This window comes from Vulpes vulpes, unplaced genomic scaffold, assembly GCF_048418805.1.
Source record: "Vulpes vulpes isolate BD-2025 unplaced genomic scaffold, VulVul3 u000000899, whole genome shotgun sequence".
In the NCBI taxonomy this organism is placed as follows: domain Eukaryota; kingdom Metazoa; phylum Chordata; class Mammalia; order Carnivora; family Canidae; genus Vulpes; species Vulpes vulpes.
In genome coordinates this window covers 3,326,879-3,349,330 of record NW_027325780.1, presented here as the reverse complement: position 1 = coordinate 3,349,330, position 22,452 = coordinate 3,326,879, and the positions used below count along the sequence as shown (strand labels likewise).

The following is a 22,452-nucleotide window of genomic DNA, read 5'->3' as shown; positions in this document are numbered from 1 at the left end:
CCATTTGGTTCCATTTCTTCTGGCTTAAGGTTTCCTTTTTTTTGTTTTGTTTCGTTTTTATATTTCACTATATTCACTTTTTTATTGAGGTATAATTAACATATAATATTATTAGTTTTAGATGTACAGCATAGTGATTCAGTAATTCTATACATTACTCAGTGCTTGCCACAGTAAGTGTAGTCACCACACAGTATTACTACAATATCGTTGGCAGTATTCCCTATGGTGTACTTTTCATCTCCATGACTTGTTTATTTTATAACCTTTAAGAGGTACAAACTTTATCTGTTTCTATCTTCCTTTTTTTTTTTTTAAGGTTTTATTTATTTATTCTTGAGAGACACAGAGAGAGAGGCAGAGACACAGGCAGAGGGAGAAGCAGGTTCCTTGGGGGAGCCCGATGCGGGACTCTGTCCCAAGACCCCGGGATCACAACCTGAGCTAAAGGCAGATGCTCAATCTCTGAGCCACCCAGGCACTCCTGTTTCTGTCTTCCTTTATTTATATCTATCTTTTTTATTTCACCTATTCTCCCCCCCACACACACACATATTTTCATAACCACCAATTGGTTCTTTGTATTTAAGAGTTTGGTTTTGGTTTGTTACTTTGTTCATTTGTGTTTTGGGTTTGTTTGTTTGTTTGTTTGTTTTAAGATTTATTCACTTGAGAGAAAGAGAGTAGAGAGGGAGAGGAAGACAGAATCTCAAACAGACTGGACACAGAGCCTGGTACGGGGCCTATCCCAGGACTTGGGATCATGACCTGAACCAAAACCAAGTTGGACACTCAACCAGCTGAGCCACCCAGGCAGCCCTGTTCATTTGTTATGTTTTTTAGATTCCACATATAAGTGAAACATATGGTATTTGTCTTTGTCTGACTTATTTCACGTAGCGTAATATCCTGCAGATCCATTCCTCTTGTCACAAATAGCAAGATCTAATTCTTTTCTTTTTTATAGCTGAGTAATTATGTATATATGCCTATATATGCCACATCTTTATCCATCCACTTACCGATGGATGCTTAAGTTGCTTCCATATCTTGGCTATCGTAAATAATGTTCAGTAAGCATAAGGTGTATATATCTTTTCAAACTAATAATTTTAGTTTTCTTTGGGTACATATCCAGTAGTTGAATTGTTAGATTATATGGTAGTTCTAATTTTTAACTTTTTGAGGCACCTCCATTACTGTTTTCCACAGTGGATGTACCAGTTTACATTCCCACCAACAGTACATGAGGTTCCCTTTTCTCCACATCCCCACCAACACTTGTTATTTCTTGTCTTTATACTAGCCATTCTGACAGGTGTGAGGTGATATCTCATTGTGGTTTTGATTTGCATTTCCCTGATGATGAGTCATGTTGAACATATTTTTATGTGTCTGTTGGCCAGTTGTATGTCTTCTTTGGAAAAATGTCTGTTCAGAGCCTCTGCTCACTTTTTAATTGGATTGTTTTTGGTGTTGAGTTGTATAAGTTCTATGTAGTTTGGATATTAACCACTTATCAGCTTGCAAATACCTTCTGCCATTTATAAGGTTGCCTTTATTTATTTAAAAAAATTTTTTTTAAAAAAATTTATTTATTTATTCATGAGAGACACACACACATAGAGAGAGAGGCAGAGACACAGGCAGAGGGAGAAGCAGGCTCCATGCAGGAAGCCCAACATGGGACTGGATCCCAGGTCTCCAGGATCACGCCCTGGGCTGAAGGCGGCGCTAAACCGCTGAGCCACCCGGGCTGCCTATAAGGTTGCCTTTTAGTTTTGTTGATGGTTTCCTTTGCTTTGCAAAAGCCTTTTATTTTGATGTAGTCTCAATAGTTTATTTTTGCTTTTGTATCCTTTGCCTGAGGAAACGTATCTAGAAAGAAGAACAAAGCTGGAGGTACCACAATCCCAGATTTCAAGATATACTAAAAAGCTGTAGTAATTGAAACAGTGTGGTACTAGCACAAAAATAGACACAGAGATCAGTGGAACAGAATAGAAATACCAGAAATAAACTCATACTTATGTGGTCAGTTACTTTACGACAAAGAAGGCAGGAATATGCAATGGGGAGATGCAAGTGGTGCTGGGAAAAATGGACAGCCATATGCAGAAGAATGAGACTGGACCACTTTCTTTTTTTTTTTTTTTTTTTAATTTTTATTTATTTATGATAGTCACAGAGAGATAGAGAGAGGCAGAGACACAGGCAGAGGGAGAAGCAGGCTCCATGCACCAGGAGCCCAACGTGGGATTCGATCCCGGGTCTCCAGGATCGCGCCCTGGGCCAAAGGCAGGCGCCAAACCGCTACGCCACCCAGGGATCCCGAGACTGGACCACTTTCTTACACCATACACAAAAATAAACTCAAAATGGATTAAAGGCCTAAATGTGAAACCTGAAACCGTAAACTAGAAGAGACCACAGACAGTTTCTCTGACATTGGCTGTGGCAACATTTTGTTGATTTTTGTCTCCTAAGGCAAGGGAAACAAAAGTGAAAATAAAGTATTATGGGACTGAGGTTTCCTTTTTGATAATGCAAAGGGGGGAGAATATATAATAAATATACATCCAAAGCCTTTATTTTTTTCCCTATACAAAAAAATAAGAACAGGTAGACTTCTGAAATACTTGCTATCATCTCAGTTACTGGGAACACTGGAAATGGTCTGTCCTCTTAGAAATCCACTCATTTAAACCCAGCTGTCCGTTGTGGTGTGAGCAAGATCATTTGGAGAATAAAAGCTGGCTTTGAATCAATTGTCTTAGCAAATAGGAAGGTGAAATTAACTTAGTTTTCCCTTTCTTGAGAACCACTACTTTAAAAAGGGCTCAGACTTTCCCTTTGAGGCATTTCCAGCATCCCCAGCACTTCTGTGAGCCTGGAGCCACACTGTGAGGGGTGATGCAGTGAGGGGACCCTGCATGAAGGATGACACAATTGAGGTAAAGCCAAAGCTGCAGCTGATTTGAGTGGTTCCCCAGAATTTCATCTGTGGGTGTACAATGAAGTCCCTCCTTCCCTTTGAGCATCCTGTGTCCTCCAAGCCCCTCTTGTGTTTATAAAGCAGGAGGTGATCTCTAAAGCCAAGGCTAGTAAGGGGCAGCCATTACCCAAATATATTGTACGGTGTGAAACAAAAGTAGGAGCTGGGCCTGCACAGTAACAGGCTATATTAAAGGCTTGGAAGTACATTGGACGCCCTAGAGCTAACTGAGACTGGCCCTGGTGGTGTCCTCGAACCTGCCTCATTTCAGACTTGTCTTCTAGCAGAATCTCTGTACCTACCTATCAAGGTGTCAGCTTGCTTTCTCCTGTGCCTGCCTTTCCCACCTGCTGCCCTATAGCCTTCAACCCAACTAGACCACCGTGCCTTCTCAGGACCCTGGTCCCCCTTCCCCACACCTCAGCTGCTTTGGGGTTGGTGTTTGGAGAAGAGGGGAAGGGATGTAGGATACAGGTAGAGACTGGGCCGATCTTGTTCCTGCTGCTTTTCTCCTGAGACACCATTGCCCTTTCCTCAACAGTCCCTGTCCAAACAAAAGCGGGAGCTGGGCGAACACAGTAACAGGACTCTGTCTCCTGTAACTTCTCTTGACTCTATCAGGTCAGAAAAAGGTCTTCGTTACCACCATCCTCTTAAAAGATCACAATGTTTTTTTCAGGTCCATGAGACCCATGTGTATGTTGGGGGGGATCACGTAGACGCCGGCTCACCAGCTGTGTGGTGCAGTGGGCAGAGCTCCTGTCTCAGTTTGGTGGCCTGAGTGACAGAGTGAGCTTCACACCCTTCATTGTGTGACCTGGACAGATTGCCAACACTTGTGTCCACGTTTCTTCATCTCTAAAGTGGGAGGTGGCTAGTAAATACCCATCTTATTGGGTTTTTGTGAGGATGAATGAATTCTTGTGTATAAAGTGCTTCATAAACACTGGTGATGTGTTCTTCCTGGCATGCCCTTCACCAGATGGTTCCTGGGGATTTTGACAGAGAGAGGATTATGCTCTGTCAATGATTAGAGTGAAGTCTGAACTGAGTACCTCTACTCAATTCTTCTTTCCCTTGATCTCCATGAGGAAAACCTACCTCCGCCTAGGACTGTTAAGAAAACAAGAAGAGGGGTGCCTGGCTGGCCTCCATCGGAGGAACATGTGACTCTTAATCTCTGGGTTGTGAGTTCGAGTCCCACATTGGGTGTAGAGATTACTTAAAAATAAAATCTTATTTAAAAAAGTGAGAAAACAAGAAGGTAAAACCTGCAGCTTCAGACTAGCTTAAAACCTCATGAAAAAATTGCACATTTCTCAATGAGAATAGGGTGTTAATAACTATGATTAAAAATTAAGTTGAAAGAGCTAAAAATTGCCAAAGATGTCATCCTGGTGCTGTAGAACCAGTTCCTTTCAACTTGTGTTTACCGACTGGAAGCATTAGTGAAGGTTTCTGGTATCTCATTTATGGCTCAAGTGGCAGAGGCTCCTGAGGACTATAGCCCCGTGAATGTGTGGTTGTTGAAGTCGTTTCTAAGTATCTCACTATAGTTATGACTCCTGGGAGTAGGGTCTTAGGTTTTCTTAAGTGTTGCTTATCATTTCCAGGGTCAGAGTTCAAAGCCTGGCTCATATCCCAGGACACAGTGATGGCATAAGTAGCGTTTGTCGAGGCCACTTTGCTGTTGCAGCCCAGATGTCAAGGCTACTTTGTGTCTCCTGGCCGAGGCCATCTGGCTGGTTGCTTGATAATCTTTTTCTAGGACGTGGGCTTTCTGACTTTGGGTGGCAACCTTTACTATAAAATGTGTTCTGCATCATGATCCAGTATATAGACTTTGAAGTACACTTGTCTTTTCTTGTTTGCAGTGCACTCTGGTATTTTCTATCCTATCCTGTTAAACATTTTCATTTAACATATTGGTTAAGACCCTCGATTGGGTCATGACCTGTAGTTTGAAAATGTATCTCCAGAAACTGGAGTGTAAACTAGGTTGTGGTTGGGACTGGATAGGGCAGAGTCATCCTGAGGGTTCTCATGTTGTAGGTAACACTACCTAAACTGCATTCTCCCTGTGGGTTACTTTAAAAAGTTTCCATGAATCAACAAATTTGGGGAGCACTAAGTTAATAAACTTAAACAGGTTCATGTATGTGAGGACTTTTAGAGCATTTAAGACAAGCAGTGGTTGGCAGATGAGTTACATCAGATCACCTGGAAGCATTTTAAAAATACAGGTTAGGACCCTTGGGTGGCCCAGTGGTTGAGCATCTGCCTTCGGCTCAGGGTGTGATCCCAGGGTCATGGGATCAAGTCCCACATCAGGCTCCCTGCAGGGAGCCTGCTTCTTCCTCTGCCTGTGTCTCTGCCTCTCTCTGTGTCTCTTATTTATGAATAAATAAATAAAAGCTTTAAAAAAATACAGGTTATTCTGTCTTTGCCTGATATCCTGAATCAGCCCCTACAGGAGTGGGATTAGAACACAGTTTAGAAAAGTCCCATAAAACATGTCCAGCTGATCCTGACTTGCTGCTGGTCTTGGGAACCACTTTGACTCTCTTAACTGGAGATCACACAGCATTTTCCCTTGACTCTTTTGCCTTGGGAAGCCTTCTTTTGAAGATCTCTTGAAACTAGTGATCTCTGGAACACATTTTGAGTAGTGTTTCTTGGTACTGTTTCTGTAAAAGCTATTTCCACTCCTTGTTAGAAAGAAGTGGGAGATACACTCATTATCATAAGAAGGTTTCCCTCAAAATAGTATCTCCCATGCTATTAATATTAGCCAATATCAACATTGGCCAAAATCGTTTTTGTTTCAAAAGATAATATGAAAGCTAAATATACCTCTAGACCTCAAAGTACTTGATTGTTCATTAACAGGTAGTGTTGACACTTTTGAAGGTAAGAGAACTTTTTTTTTTTTTTTTTTTTTGAGAGTGAGAGAGCACAAGAGTGGTGAGGGGGTGGTGGTAAAGAGCAAGAAGGAGAGAGAGAATCTTAAGCAGGCTCCATGACCAGTATGGAGCCTGACGCAGGGCTCAATCTCATGACCGTGAGCTCATGACCTCAGCCAAAATCAGGTCAGCCAAAATCTCTGTTTCTGTAGGTGTATGAGGGTGTGCTTTCTTAAATTGTGTTACCAAAAGCAATTTTTCTGTCAATGTATTTGTTCTTAGAGGTAAAGCTGAGTCTGGCATTCAATTTAAAATATTGGGCTCAGGGACGCCTGGGGGCTCAGCAAATGAGCGTCTGCCTTTGGCTCAGGTCATGATCCCAGCCAGGGTCCCGGGATCAAGTCTCACATTGGGTTCCCCACAGGGAGCCTGCTTCTCTCTCTCTCCCTATGTCTCTGCCTCTCTCTCTGTGTGTCTCATGAATGAATAAATGAAAGCTTTAAAAAAATAAAATATTGGGCTCAGAGTTCTGTAGAGAGTCAGGAGGAGAATGGGGTTTAAGATAAAAATAAAACTCCTGCCTGCTCTATTTACAATTGGCAATATAACATGAAAAGTAGCAATTTTCTCTAGTATCTTTAGATATACTATTGTTTAGATGATTCACTGGGTCTGTTTTCTGAATCGGGGACTGGCGGGAGGTGATCGGGAGCGGGGCGATATTTGCTAAGCACTGACGATTGAATCCTGCCCTCGCATCGCCCCCATGTAATTACCACGATCCAATCCTGAGAAGGAAGCACTGTTGTAGCCACATCTGATACAGAGAACACTGAGGCTTAGGGACTGTGCCCTTCCCAAGATTGGCCAGTAAATTGCTGTGGCCAAATCCAATCCCTGGTCTGTGAGGCCCTGGTGCCTTTGCTTCTCTCCCTACACCATGCTGCCTTCCTCTTCTAAATTCTCCATCTTACTTGTCTACCTTGTTTGCTGATCTGGAGGGTACCGGCCAGCCCAACCCGGGCTTTCCCTGTGTGAGTGTATTGGTACAAACGTGGCAAGACATACCCGTCATGCTGTATTGTGCACAGTGATTCCTCCCCGATGCTCCATGTGCCTGTCTTTCTGATCACTGCATAACTAAAGAGGAGATGGTGTGCTATTTTATGTGTCCTTTAATACAGTAAGTGGCAGCCTTGGCTGTATTTTTGGAAGCAGTGAGTAGAAATTATATGAAGTGAAATTTCCTATTCAACTTCACAACACTCTCCTTGGTTTGTGGCTTTTAAATAGTCTTCAGGAGACCTATGAAGCGAAAAGAAATGAATTTCTGGGAGAACTTCAGAAGAAAGAAGAAGAAATGAGGCAAATGTTTGTGATGAGAGTGAAGGAGAAAGAAGCTGAACTTAAAGAGGCAGAGAAAGAGGTAAGCCATCTGTCTTCCTTCAGGGCAGAGGCAGGCAGGCCAAGTATGTCCTTAATCCATCACATTTGATAGAGCTTCATGCTCTCCTCGGTACTTTTTGCATGGATCTTTTCACACGAGCAGCATACTAATGTGGTGAGGACAGCAGGTCAGGTATTCTTATCCCCATTTTACAGATGATAAAACCAAGAGTCCTAGAGGTTAAGTGATTTCTGCGGTCACATACCTAGTAGCAGAGCTGAAACTAAAACTAGACCTTAGGTCTTCAGATGTGGTCCCGTGTTCTCTGTGGCTCCATATTTCCTCAACTTAGGACTCTTGCAACATAAGATTTGGGATTCTGGGACTATAATTTTTTTTTTTTTTGTCTGTCAGCCAGTCTGTGGAGGGGCCCTTGTGCGCAAGCTGGTGGGCTATGGTCTCTCTGTACATCATGTCTGTACATGTGCTTCTTGCTTTGTGAGCACATACTCGCTGTGCCAGGGTCCTTATGACTCCGTGTTGCTGCCCATGACCAGGCCAAGTGAACTGCCTCCTAGAAGCTCACATAGATTTCTGCTGTAACACTCATCTCATTGAGGCAGGGGTGGGGGGAGGCAGCAAGGGAGACAGAATAATCTATTTGTCTCTCTTGGTACATAATGAGTATCTCAAGTGCTTGACCTGTAGTTCTGTACATTTCCAAAATGTCTACATAATTTCCTTATCATTCCCCTTTATCTTTAGAAATACTACTGAAATTTAAAGGTTATTTAAATAGCTAAGCACTCAAAATAGTTTTGCTGCAGAGAAAGTTGAGGGTTATTTATCATTGGTCCATATCATTGGATGCTGGATAGAAATCTAAAACTATCTAGTAAGAGTTTTTTCCTTAATTCTTTCCTTCCTTCCTCCCTCCATCTCCTTCCCTTCCTCCTTGCTTTTGTTTCTGCCTCGTGATAATTTTCTAAATTCAATTTGTCAAGAAATTTGCCAGAAACTTCTCAACATACTATTTGAGTAGCCTATATCATCTGTGGTCACTGTGTATGTCTGTAAGTAAGTGTATATTTCACACTTTGAAAAAGGACCAGAAATAAAGATCTACTCTTACCACTCAGGTGAATTTCTAATTAGGAGTATGGATAACTTTTTAATTTTCTTCTTTATGCTTTTTACAATGACTATGTATTTATTATCAGTGAAAATGAACAGGATTCCCTTTAGTGCCAGGCATCCAAGTCTCAAAGGTGTGGAGTGGGGCTGGGAAGGATGCCCTTTGCCAGCTCAGCCTGGCTCCCCCAAGGAGCGCCACACGGTGCTTCCCTCATGGGGCGACAGCAGTGGGTCGACAGCACGTGTAGCAGCATGAAGCCCATTTTGTTTTTGAATAGATCCAAATGGCCTTCACCAAGCTTACCCTCCTCTTTTCTTCCTCAGCTCCATGAGAAGTTTGACCTCCTGAAGCGGACACACCAGGAAGAAAAGAAGAAAGTGGAAGACAAGAAGAAGGAGCTGGAGGAGGAGGTGAACAATTTCCAGAAGAAGAAAGCAGCAGCTCAGCTACTACAGTCCCAGGCACAGCAGTCTGGGGCCCAACAAACCAAGAAAGACAAGGATAAGAAAAAGTAAGCGCGTGTCCCCCACCATGCTCTGGGGCCCTCTAATAATTTATTCCTTTTGCATGTTTCTACGTTCCCATTTACAGACTGGAAACTGGTCTGTTACCAGAGAGATAAAAGCAAGTCTTTTCTCTACAGTGCAGGGAAGATACTACAGGTTTTTAAAGTATTTGTAAAGGGCACACAAACATTAATTTATAAAACTTGACCCCATGACCAAGCAATCAGGGCTGGAGGAACCTGCTGTCTCCAGTGGTGTCTTCTGCATCAACACTAGGACTTTGGAGAAGACGGTCTGTTTCTCTTCACTGCCCTCTGGAGACAGTCCTCAGGCCTCGTGATGAAGGGCATCCTAAAATGATGATTGTGAAAATTTTTCTATTCTGCGTTGTGAGGCTTGATAAGCCAGTTACTGCAAGTCTTGTTTCCAAAATGGGAGATTGGAGCAACCTACCAGTGGCCACTAGTTTTCCCCTAAATTCCACAAGGTGGTGAATTGTTTCATTGTGGAAATGGGATCAAAACACCCTTCCAGTTAAGGCAGCCCTACCAATCCTCAAAGCACACAAAAGAATATTCTAAGATATGGCCTTGATTTAATGTGCCAAAGGGTCCAGTTCTGCTCGTAAGCTAGTCGCTTCCTTCAGTACTCAACAGCGGCTGCCTGAGGGAGGCGGGGGCCTGCCCTGACATTCTCTCATGATTGGAAGCTCTACAGCAGATCACCTTCATGCCTCGAGAATGCAGTCTTATGACCATCGCTTCTGATCTGACAGTAGGCTCAGCGGTCCGTACGAAACCAGATAGTAGAGCCTCGGTGGCGGCTGGGTGGCGGCCCTCCTGGGTCTGTTTAACGAGCAGTGCTCTTAGGGCAGTGATGAGGCAGCTCAGACTGTGTTTCAGGATCCTTCCTCTTTACCCTGAGGTGCCAAGCTTCCAGAGGAAAAACTGACGATTAAGTGAACAGTGCAGATATTGGAGGCAAAAAATTAAATCTTAAAAAATAGAGCATAGGGTTGGATCTGCACAGTAGTGGAGACCTGTCACGGGGAAGTGAGCACAGTGGTGGTGTTCTCATATTCTTGGTGAACACATAGACTCACCCCTGAGGAATATTGTTGTGTTGCCTGTAGGCAGAGGTCACAACGTGGCACCATAGTGACACCGGAGTTTTAAACGATACCTTATAAACTTGGACTTTCCAAGCTCTGAGACAGCAGAAAATGTGTCAGGAGAGCCAAGAAGTAAGCAAATTTTCTAAACAATTAAAAGTAGTTGGTGTGGGTGTGGTGTGATGTTCATGGGGTTGGTACAGATTCAAGTGATCAAGAACTCCAAGGGCTGAAATTTTAGTTATGCTGGATAATTCTGAGCATAACAGTTGCCTAGATTATAATCCAGTTCAGAAAAGTGCTTTGTACAATGCATGTTGGGGGAGCATCAGTCACTTGTGGTGACACTCCCCAGGCAACATTGAGAGATTAGTGAATGCAGTAAGATGAAATGAAAGTCATTTGGCATCATACCCTTGTTGATCCTAACTAACCCAAGATAAAAATAGGTGTGTGTGTGTGTGTGTCCGTCCATCCACATCTATAGGCATGGATGAAATTTAAAAAAAAACTGCTGACTCAAAGCTTAGGAAATCCAAAGTTAGGTTTTTCTTACCCTGAAGTGCTAATGTGCATAAAGGTACACGTTTTAGAATTAAAGATGTCTATAAAAGACCAGCAATGTTCCAAAAATATCCAAGGATATTTCCTGTCCGCTGGATGTGCCTTTAAGCAATACAAGTTCCATGAGCTGATCCGTACTGTGCCTCCACTAAACAAAGTCCATGTAGTAACAGACTTCCCAGTGTAGGGGGGTTTCTCCTTGCCCTTTTGAGCATTTTAGGTTCTTTTCATCCCAACCTTGGGCCTTAGCGATATATAATGTTTTTCAAGTTTACATGAAGTATGTGTAAATTCAATTTTAGCCTTATTTATGCATTCTCATGTATTATTAATAGAATTAGGCTTAATTTGGTGCACTGTAGTGACCAGGTTTTGTACCTGACAATGGCACATATTTTTTTGTTAGGTTCTTAACCTTTTCTACACCTTTCTCATTTGAACACTGAAAGCTACTGCCACTTGGGGGCCTGAAGTGTAAAAGTTGAAGAACTCCCCCTCTTAGGGCCAAGGGAGAGTTTTGGTTAGAGAGGACTACAGAAAGACAGTTACCAGAGTCACCAGAGCAGCACTTTGAAAACAAACGGAAGACTCTTGCCTCCTCACCTAACTGGAGGAGATGCCGAAGCCCCATATGTGCCGCTCAGGAGCTGGCGTTTCAGGGAAAAAATTCTTATAAAAGAGATGCTTATTTATTCGCTTGCTCTGCTTCCACCTTGAAAATTAACTTAGTTTTTCTAATAGTTTTAAATTGTTTTTCTAATGACACACTCCCTTTTTAACGTAGGTAAGGCTTTATGCTTCTTGACCTGTAGTGGCATAAGAGCATATAACATTTCCTAAGGTTACAAAGTAGAACTAACCCTGGCACTGCCATTAGTTGGACCCCATCTCCTGCCCTCCCTGGCCAGCAAGGCACTTTCCTTGTCAGCGGCTACACCGCACGGTGGGACTGCCCGAGGGTAAGTTGTTCAGTGGACAGTGTTCTTTTCTGAAAACTTTGCACAATTTCCAGTAGGCATTGGTGGTTACGTTTCATCCATCCCCAAAGAAGGTTTTAAAATCCATCATTTTAAAACTGTACCTGGCATCTGATAACTATAGTTTATATAGTCATCCACTCATCTTTTAAAAAGAAAACTTTTATTTTTGATTCTCGCTAATGAATGAGGTTGCATGTTTTGGACTCAGCTAAAATGAGACCTGTGGATCTCGGGTTTGGTGTTGCATTGTACCTAAATGAGGGGGAAGGCTCCTGGCACTGCTGTAGCTGTAACCCAGAATGACTGTCCTGTTTTACCTTTCCAAGTGGATTAATAGCATGCCCTCCATCCACTGTATTCCAGTCCCCAGGTTAATTGTTCAAAGACATTGTTGTAGATTTATTCTCTGACTCCAGCCACTCAGAAATGGAAAGATGTGGCTCCTATTCAATACCAATGTGATGACCAAATCTAATAGTTTTATGTTGAGAAAATGAAAATCAAAGAGTATATCCTTCTACTATAACATGGAGTGGTTTCAAGAAATCACTCAGAAATTCTAAATTACAGGCAAATGGAAACTAACTATATGTTCTTTAATTCAGTATTAAAATTTTGCTTTTGCTTGTTGTGTAGAATAGCTTACTCAGATTCGTGGTTTTAATTTCTGTCAATTCCATAATCATTGCATGAGTATTCACCATCACCGAATGCTGGTGCTGGAGCTCCTAATTTTCCTTTCTTTTTTATTTATTATTATTTCTAACTTTTTTGTTTTGTTTTTTAACTTGCAGTGCAAGCTTCACATAAAGCCTGGCAAGCCAAGGATGGTCCCGCATTCACCTGCTTTTGCAGTAATATTGTATCTCTGCCATCTGTGTCCTTTTTATTTTTTTTTTACCCTTCCCCAGACACCAGTAACTATTAACTCATTTCGCTAAATGTTGTTGGGTAGTGAAAAATGGTAGAACAAGAGAATAACACCAACAGCTATGTGCAGCTGGACTTTGTTTCTGGAAAGTAAATGATTTGCCTTTTATGCCTGTTCAGAGTGGCAGCAGGAAGCATGCCTGTTGCTTGTATGTTGCTTTGGACCGAGGGACGGAGGGTCAATGGCTCCATGTACGTCTGTCAGGAGAACTTCTCACCGCCTCAGCAGCTGAACTAGAACCCCGAATACCCATGACAACAATTTGCCTTTCTTGATTTCTCATCTCCATGGTGGCAGAAGCCCTGAACTCACTCTGCCTCTTTCCACACCTACCCCAACCCAAGGTAGCTTCGTATGTAGGCAGAATGATGGTTCAACTTTTTAGGACTTTGACATTTGCATGGATTTTTCATTACTATAATAACATTATTTGACCTGTGTTGTGGGTCTCATCAGATTGTCCCCTCTTACAGCTTTAAAAATGTTTCTGAACCACCACCCCCCTCCCCTCAGATCCTGGCCAAGTTGGACCACAATGAGAAAGCTGATCATGTTCCCTTTTATCAGCACATTGACCCTCTCAGAGGGTCAACATAGGTAACATTGCCTAGTGGGCTGCCCACAGCCTCCCTTTGCTTGTAGTAAGCACTCTTTCATACTCTCTGTGGGCAATAGCTGATTCTAGGACATCAGAATTTCAGATAATACTTTTCAATAATCATGAGACAATTTTCAGAAATATATTAAATAGAAAATTTGTTATAAACTCTGTATCATTTGCAGCACCAATTCTGAGGGGACCTTGTCAGTTCCAGGTAGGCATGGGAAGGAATGTATAACACAAGCCCATGAGTGGAAAAGGTAGAAATTCAGCTGCACATCCAGCATCCTTGCATGGACTCCTTCCCATATTTGGCAATAAAGGGAAGAAGCAATAGAACAGCTGACCTTGCAAATCCAGTTGTCTTGAAGGAATCTCCTCCCCTTTTCACTCACCATGACTAGCTCGACCCGATCTCTGCATCCAAGCATCGTCCCGCCACAGGGATTAGGGCCAACGCACACACCGTGACAGACTATATACCACATTCGTATGGGGGGGGGGGGGCATGTTTAATCTGCCTTCTCTATTCCTTTGTGAGGCTTAGCTTTTCATCATCTTGATTCCCCCTCTGCAAACAAGATTGTGCCGCCTCCTAACTCTGTAGTCTCCTGCTTCTCACTTGAAAGAATAATACATCTCACAAACTTGCTGCTCACATCTGCACTTCCTTCTGGCCACCACTAGCTGTACTTTCGGTAAACAGAGTGGAATATGCTGTACCCTACCCCCCCACACACACACACATACCTTTTTTTTTAAATAAGTCTCTAGTTGATTCCAATCAAGTTTTCTTCCCTTCTCATCCTCAACCATGCTTTTCGGGGAAAGAATTTATGACTTTTCATGAATTGATTTGACCTATAATTAGGCAAAGTAAAAATTCAGTTTCACTGAAGGCCAAAGCTTGAAACTGCCAAATAGAAGCAGCAGTGGGGGTATAAAGACAGGTTTAGGAGCCAGTGGACTAATGGTTTTATTTTGCTTTGTTTTTTAATTATTCTAGTCCAACACTAGTACTGGAGCAGCCAAATACTAGATGGCATGCCGATTCTAACCATGGCTGAATTTGCTCATATGCTGTGCACCAGACAAAAGCTTGAATACTTGTGTGCTTGTCCCAACCGCTGCTTGTGTAAGCATTTTTGTGCCTTGTAACAGAACATACACTTCTAAAGTCCAAAAATGGTCACTTTAAAATTATCATTTTTAATGCATCACTAAAGCCTTTTCAAAAGTGAGCCTTGCTGTGAAAGGCATCCAGCTGACTTTTTGATTCCTAGATTGTTGATTGCCCCCCCCCCCCCCCCCCCCGTGAAAATTTTCACAACAAAATAAACCATATGGAGAGTCAGGGAATAAAAAGTCTAAAGAAAGTTCTAGAAGCTTTTTTTTTTTTTTTTAATATGTTGCTTCTGAACTCTTCTTCTGCCCCCACTCCCTGGCCCCGTTTGGTTTGTTGCTGCCCTTCTCTTCTTTCTGTATCTGTGCCTTTTTTCACAGTAGTCCTTGGCTCTGCACGGAATAAATGATACCCTCAAATCTAATTGGATGTGCTTTCGCCTTTGCATGTAAGTACAGTAGTAAGAAAACTTTGGGATCTTTCTTTTTTAAATTAGAGAAACAAATGGGATAGATGGATTTTATTTTTTTCCTTCTTGGAGGGAGGTAAGGAGGTAATGGTTTGAGTAGCCTTTGTTTATTTAAAAAAAGACAATATATTTAAAGTAGCCACATTTGTACCTTTTCCACAAGAAATTCAACTTTTCCTTGATACCAGTATGAAAGTCAGAAATTATTCTTCCCAGGCTGTGTCCTACACAGTATTGTGGGCATCACTGGATACTACAGAGGGCCCTTGGTTCTGAGTTTGTAATAAAGTTAGTATAAAAAACTACCAACTTTCCTTTGCAGAAATCCAAGAGGATAATATTTTTTATGTTAGATAGCCTTTATGCCTGCTTGCTTTTTTGATGATCTTGGTTTAATGGTTTTCCCTCCTGCTAACTGCTGGCAGTGAACACTTTTTTTTTTTTCAGTCAGAAGCTCTAACTAGCCTCTCCCCATAGTTTCTGCTCAACCTTAATGACCATTGCTTCTGGACTTCAGGTCCCTGTAACAGTTGTATAGAATGTAGAATGTGATGGAAAAGCATTTGTGAGAATTTTCTGGCAGTTAGAGACTATGTTTTCCCAGCCTAGGCTCCTTATTGGTCAGTTTGTCCAGAAAATGCATCTCAACCAGGGGAGCATTTAATGTCGCACTGGGCACAGGTTACTTATTATCTTCCTTCTCTGCTTTGTAATATCACCAGCAATAACACTTATTCTTCATATCTTGTGCACCTCAAATGGATTGAGTTTTTTCACTTTCTTGACATATCCATAAGTGTTTCACATACAGACTGTTGAATTTGGGTTTCAGCTGTTACCAACCCATGTCATACTGTCTGTGTAGTCCTTCCAAACCGTCCTTTCAGATCCCTCTGCTTTGCCATTTGCAAGTGTCTGAAATCATCAAGTCTCTGCTTCCAGAAGTCTTGGTTCCATTGACAGGATACATAAGTGATGACTCTTTAGTAGAAATTATGACCTACAAAGTCTAGATTGTACGTAGGTATGAAGGGAATTTTCTAAATAAAAGCTGTGAACAGCATTAGAACTTTGTCTATTTCTTAATTTTAAAATACGCTGATATGCCTTAAACTGTAGTTGTAGATCATTGTCATTTTGCTGTTTGAAAATAACCAATGTGTTTCTAAAAGTGTTGTGTAATCTACCTTTGGTGTTAATGCAGAATTGTCATATATGTAAGCTGCATGTTAGACACTTGTCTTTTTTAAAAACTAAAATAATTGTATCAATATGAAGTATATCATTTTTTCAAGTAAGAAAGTAATCACTTAGCAAATATGCTCAGTAATTTGGTGTCTGTTAAGGTAGGAGAGTGGTGGACAGGTAATCTATGCATATATCACTAGTGCCAAGACACAAAGTGGGGGAAAATATATTTTTACCCAAACAACGTGTGCCCTTTTGTGAGTTCTTTTTAGTCAGTGTTTGGTATGCATATGTACACATGATTATTATATTGGATAAAAGAAATTGGAATGAGAGTCTCATGCTTTCCAGCCAGGTGGATTTCAAACGCTACTGTCTGGGCAGCAGCAACTTCTCCGATACACTTGCCATATGGTATCCTGTACTTCACATATGGTCTCTGCCACCCTTTCTCCCTTGTTCCCCCTCCCCTTCTGTCCTGATTATTGTCCCTGGCACCCCACTGTCCCCGGGCCCAGCTGAGGTATCCTCTTCTTCCCCGGCCTCTGGTGTCAGCGCTGCTGGGGCTGCTCACTCCTGGCTCTGCTCACGGAAGTCATCCCTTTTACTGACACGCTGCTGTTCTTTCCCAGTTGTTGTAGAAAAGCTCCTTTTTTTTTTTTTTTTTAACTTGAAGAATCAAATTTGAACCTGAATCTTTCTTTTTTCTCTTCTGTAGCTTCTTCTTTATGTAACCATCCTGTTGACAAGCCCTACTCTCTCCTAATGGACATAGAGCATTAGAAGAGCAGGAGCTGTCTGTTCACACGTGTTGGGGAAGAGTTACCTCATTTCCACCATCGCCTCCTATTCTTTTAAAGTCCGGGTCAAATACCGCATTGCTGTTTGTATTTGTCAATGTCTGTTTACAAACCACTGCCTACGGTGGTTACCTAAGTGACTTCTCACTACCAAAACCAGGAATACTTAATAATGCTTAAAAGGAAATTGAGTGAAAAAGAGAACGTGGGTCAAGACCCAAGGTAGCCATGTGTTGGGATCCTCTCGCTTAGCTGTCACATTCTTGAAGTTGCTGATCCGAGAACTCACGGACGAAGACAGCTCTTCAGAGGTGGTCAGCCACCTCCAGGCCCCACAAACTCAATGTCATGTTAACTCGACTTCTCTGTCCCATAAGCAACATTTTGAGCAGCCCCATCAGGACCCTCAACTGTCAATCAGGTCATAAGATCTGGGCAACACTCTCCCTTTTGTTAGTTTTATGGGTTGTCTTGGAGTTTGGGATTTTTCTTTTTTTTTTTTTAACTTTTGATATTGCATGAACGAACAGATGGCTACAACTTTTTTATTTGGAGTGTTCTATTGATGCAATGTTTTTATTTTTCAGCTGACCATCTGCCTCTTGAGAGAGAGAAGTGGGCATCCTTCCTTTAAATTCAGGAACCACTGTTGTTTTATTTAACTCTTTTTCTGTGACCTGCATCTCTTATATAAGTTGTTTTGGGTTTGGGATTCTGTTTTTGGGGGGAAAAAATTTTTTTTTCCAGTTAGCCAGTTCTGCTTTATGTATTGATTATTCAAACTTAGTTTGGTATCAAAATTACACCAGTTTTTAAAGGGAAATTCAAGTGAAGTTTAAGTCACAATTCTGTTTAAGAATATCTCATCTCAGATACAACCAAAAGAAATCCCTCTGCTGTCACTGGGATTTTGACCTCCAAGTCGTAATCATGCTAAAAATGTGCCAGTGTTGGGCAGAGGACTTTTCCCTCTAGGACTCAATTTATACTTAAAGGTACCTTAAAATAACTTTCTGGCGCATCCTTGCCTTTTTATTTATTGTGAAGCTGTGCTTTACCTTGTTTCCAGAGTTTTTGTGTCCCGGTCCATGGGAACAGCGAAGGATAAAACCTGTCCCAGGTGACAGCATCATTACAATGTGGTTCTGATCCACATTGTCCTCCAAGTTACTCAGATGGTTTTCTCTACCATGGCTGTGAAAATAGATTTTGCTGGAATCCACTTAAAACACCCCCAACATAGAAACACACACACTTCCAGCCATTGAGGCTATGATTTGGAATGCTGACCCATTTGTGAGGGGCTAGAGAGAGGCAGGGCTACTTTTACTTTATTAGCAGTCACCTCTAAGGGGCAGTGTTCATAATCAAGGGACAACTTTCAAATTCATTTCTATTTTAGACCATGAACATGCATTTTAAGTTACCTTATAATTTCATTACTGGTCCACAGTCTTAGCTTATTTCCTCATTTTTCAGCCCCCTATAGGGAAGACCATAAAAACTATTGGTGGCATGAGCTGCGTTTGGTAAAGATCTTTAGGAGTGTTCCCCTCTATTTGAGAATGGTAACATGGTTTTCTGTTGAAAGGTGAAATGATGAAGCAAAAGTCCCTGCCTATTGAGTCCTTTACTTTTTGGAATGAGGTCATTTAGAGCAATTGGATGAGCATGTTGGCAAGAGGCTTTCTTAGATACATTTAAATGCAATAAAGTCAAATGCATCAGAGCCACTACATGGTCAAAATAAAAGCGTCAAGAGCCATCCTCCCCTCCATATTACATTATAATCGATAAAGGTATAAATCTGCTAGTGATGTCACCAGTGGCTTGGGGGTAGATAAGTGGGTCCCTACTCCTTTAACTGATGCCAGAGCATGACATATCAGTTTTGTAAGTCAAACACAAACACCCTATAACGTGTAACCACTGTAAGCACTAAGTATAATAATTGATTTTATTTTTAATATTTTAATATGAACTTAATTAACCCTGTCACTCATTTTTAAAAATTCTGCATCAAGGTGTAAAGACATTTTTTGAGCAACATTTAAAAGTCAGATCAGACACCTTTTATTCTTTAAGTAAAGAAATGTGTAGTCTATTGTTGCTAGTCCCTTTTTTCTCCCATTATGGCCAGGTTAGAGGAAGTATGGGGAACAGGTTACTCTAGGTTGGCCTCTGTTCAGCTACCTAGGGCAAGCTGATCATGGACACCACTGATCAAGTGCACTGTCCTCTCCGTTGATTTGGCATTTTACCCTAGTTGGTTCCTTTTCTCAAGTGTTGATAAAACAGATAGTTGGTCATCCAGCAGAACTTGAGAACCTAAGAGCTGTGAAAACACTCCAGGGCTAATTATTATCAGTAATAATTATTTGCTTATCCCAAGCTAGATTGTGGAAAAGCAGAGCAAGAACTGAGTCATCTGAACCGGTTTCCATTGGTAACGGGTATTTTTCATTTAGTCTTTTAAAATAAAAACATTACTTGATTTCAGATATAGACTGCCTTATTACTTTCAGCAAGTGTAGTCTAGATGGTCAACTTGAGATTGGCACAGCCCACATATAAAGAGAAATCTTCTGAATCAGTATCTGCTGAGCTGCTGGGACAGAAAAAAATTAGGTCATCTTCCCAATATGCTTCACCAAACTCTCCCCTCCGCCAATTCCTGACAACTATAAAATGAAACCTTCCTCTTAGTTATTGATCATTTTTGCCTATTGGCCCGGATTATAAGTAAACTGTTCCTAAATATCTGAAAAACTAAGTACATAATTTTCACTGTATTTAAATGCTTCTACACAAAACCTTTTGCTTTGCAGATGACTGTCATCTTTCCATCCTGGAGACTGACAGTGATGTCAATGTGGATCGCTTTGAAGATCCTTGTACTTGAGTTCTTAAGACCATGCCATTTAGTCCTTGTGATGGATACCATCTGGCCTTCTGATCAGTTTCTACCAAGTAGCTGAAACTCCCCGGTTGGTGAAGGGATTTAATATGTTCATTTGAAAAGACTAATTCTGAGCCTACAAGTCCACTCCTCCCTTTCCAACCTTCCTATTCTGACAAGTAGCTGTACACGAATGAGATCTTTGGGTAGTCAGTAGAACATAGTGTGAGGCACAAATGAAGATGTCATGTCTGCCTCAAATCGGTTACCACAGTGCTGTGAGTGGCATTTCAGCCCACTATGGAAACTTTTTCAACACTACAGCACCTAGATCAGAGAAGGCAGAGACTATTATAATGAAGTTGGTCCCTATCCACTCCCCCCCCAACACACACATGCATGTACGTGTGTATATGGGAAAGGGAGTACAGAATAAAGTGCTGGGGTTTGGTTCAACTGTGTACCCTCTGCACGATGCTCTCAGATCTGTGAAGGTGCTGTTCCAGTTCTCCTTGCTATTTACATCCATCCATCCACCTTCCCTACCCCTTTCCTCTCTCCCTTCCCTAATACTTCATTTGCTTTACTGTACCAGGCCTACATTAGATGCTGGGGATGTAGCCAAACACTATGAATTGCACTTGTCTCTGTATAGCTCATGAACACAGAAAAGTTTTGGAGCAAAAGAAAAGGTAAGCCCTTTCTCTGCGAAACTGCTAAAGACAGACTGTATTCTGAAAAGCAGAAGCCCTCTCCTCCCCCACCTTGCCCAGACTGCCTCTCAGTGGTTGCTTGCTTAAGGTTGCTCTTCATTCTAGAGTGTCCTCTTGCCTACCAAAATAAGCTGTTTCAGAGAAATGAGAAACCAGTTCACTGGGCCTGTGCTTTCCTATTACTGTACTGTTGTGTAACACAGTAAGATCAACAATTCTGACATTTGATGCGCTGATTATAGTCAAGAGAAAGGGAGAGGTTTTTCCCATTTTACCCTTTACTCAGAAGCTCCTGGAAACTAAAAAATGAGCTATAAACTCTTCCCCAATTTCTCTGGTAAGACATTCTTGGTTACCTCTTACTATGCCTTTTCAATAATCCAGAGATAGTAAGGTAATAGTACATTTTATATGGCCACTAAATTTATTATGGTGAGAGAAAGCTTTTAATTCCTTGATGCAACCAATGTTATATATGCCCGTATTTCATCTTTTCTGTCTTAATGAATTGGGTCAAATACAGTTCAAACTGAAAGCAGCAAGGTTCACGGATGTGGGAACAAGTCTTCCATTTTATTTCTAGGTTACTTTGCAGGGCTAGGCAACTTGGAAAATTTAGGATTCGTTTTGTAAGACTGGTTCTGTTTTGGGTTTTGGTATGAGACCTAGCTAGACACAATCTGTCCCATACTACAGCAGATCTTGCTCATTTTCCCTCAGTCCCAGATATACAAGACTCCCGTGCCTTAAATTGTGATTCTGCAACTGCAAATGTTAATGTTTCGCAACGGGACGAGTGTTCAACTACTGCTCATTCTCATACAGTAAACCTAAGTAACTCAGTTTTTCCCCAAAACTCTAGAAAGATGCTTTGTTTTTCTAGAAGCACCATCTAGTGGTCAAAGCTCAAGACATTATTTAATACTGGGCATAGATAGGAGACCCTCTCAAACATTTAAAGGCTAATTTCTAGAGTTTTGGAGGCTTCAGAGATAACAATCATGTTAGAAAAAAACTTCATGTTAACAAATACAATGGGTAAAGATTGAAGTGAGAGATTGAACCTTGTTAAAAATTCTTAGCTATGTGGCATGAGACGATTCTCTAACCCTCAACTTGCTAATGCAGATCAGGGATACGATCTTTCAGGATGGTTGTGAGAACATCTGGCACAATACCTTCCCTTTTCTAGATGAAAACGTACAAACTACCTTAAGGATAAGGATAAGCGCCTCACCATGTTGGCCAAGTGCCAGCAGCTTAATCACATTGTTAAGTGAAAGGCCACTGTCCTGCTCTGGGCAGTAATGCTCAAGCATGACTGACTTTTATTTCAGGAACTCCAGAATCTGTAAATTAGGAAGCTTATAAATCCAGGTATGTAGACTACAGAGGACACACATACATGTTGTTTCTAACGCAAGAGAAAGGAAATACTACTTTAGGGGGCAGGCACCCAAGTCTGGATCCAGAAGTCATTAGGAAAAATACAGGTAGGGTAATTTTCATCAAGAAAATCGAGACAAAAAAAAAAAAGAAAATCGAGACAATGAACAGGAGCATTCTTAATGAGAAATTCCATGCTGTTCAAGAAAACTGTGCTTTTTCTGTCTAAATTCATGAGCTCAGGCCCCTCAGAGCCAAGACCCCATGGTAGATCAGGTCTTTGGGACAGTGAAGTGAAATAGTGCTCAGGAAGGTCTGGTCCCCAGCGTTCCATCATTTAATTGAACTATGGGTTAAACAGGTTTGAGGCATTAGAGCTAGCAGCCCACCCATCCCAATTCAGTTTCCCATGAAAAAAATACCATGTTCCAAACTGATTCATCATCAATTTTTGGTAAGATTAGAAAACCTCCAAATCAACCAATTGAAATTTTACTGCCCTCTAACTTTTATTCAATCTGTAGCAGCTGACTAGAAACATCCTCCTGACCCTAGACTCAATTTTATCACTAGCTTATACAACAAAAGTAGTCATTATCTGTTAAATGGAGGTAGAAGGGATTAAGTGCCATTTACTCTGTAGAAATGATGAATATATGTAGTTGTAAATTTCTCAGAGCTCCCACAATGCAGGAGAATTAAGAAACCGACCAGATGAAAATTAGGATAAGGGGGATTTTTAAAAATGTGTATCTACAAAG

General features: G+C 41.4%; 1 protein-coding gene across 7 annotated transcripts in view; it reads left to right on the top strand.

The window, feature by feature from the left end:
- Window positions 1–19,192, top strand: part of SEPTIN11 (septin 11) — a 95,606-nt gene extending 76,414 nt beyond the window's left edge. The window contains exons 8-11 of one of the 7 annotated variants that reach the window (XR_011999180.1): window positions 7,192–7,324; window positions 8,744–8,931; window positions 12,376–14,684; window positions 16,612–17,702. Coding sequence is in view for 6 of the 7 variants with exons in the window: in XM_072745422.1 (XP_072601523.1) it covers window positions 7,192–7,324; window positions 8,744–8,931; window positions 14,617–14,641 (346 nt within the window). In the remaining variant the exon portion in view is untranslated. Of the gene's footprint in view, window positions 1–7,191; window positions 7,325–8,743; window positions 8,932–12,375; window positions 16,138–16,611 lie in introns of those variants that run through there. The other 6 variants (XM_072745423.1, XM_072745422.1, XM_072745421.1 and 3 more) reach the window with 6 other exon arrangements.
- The last annotated feature ends 3,260 nt before the right edge of the window (window positions 19,193–22,452 follow it).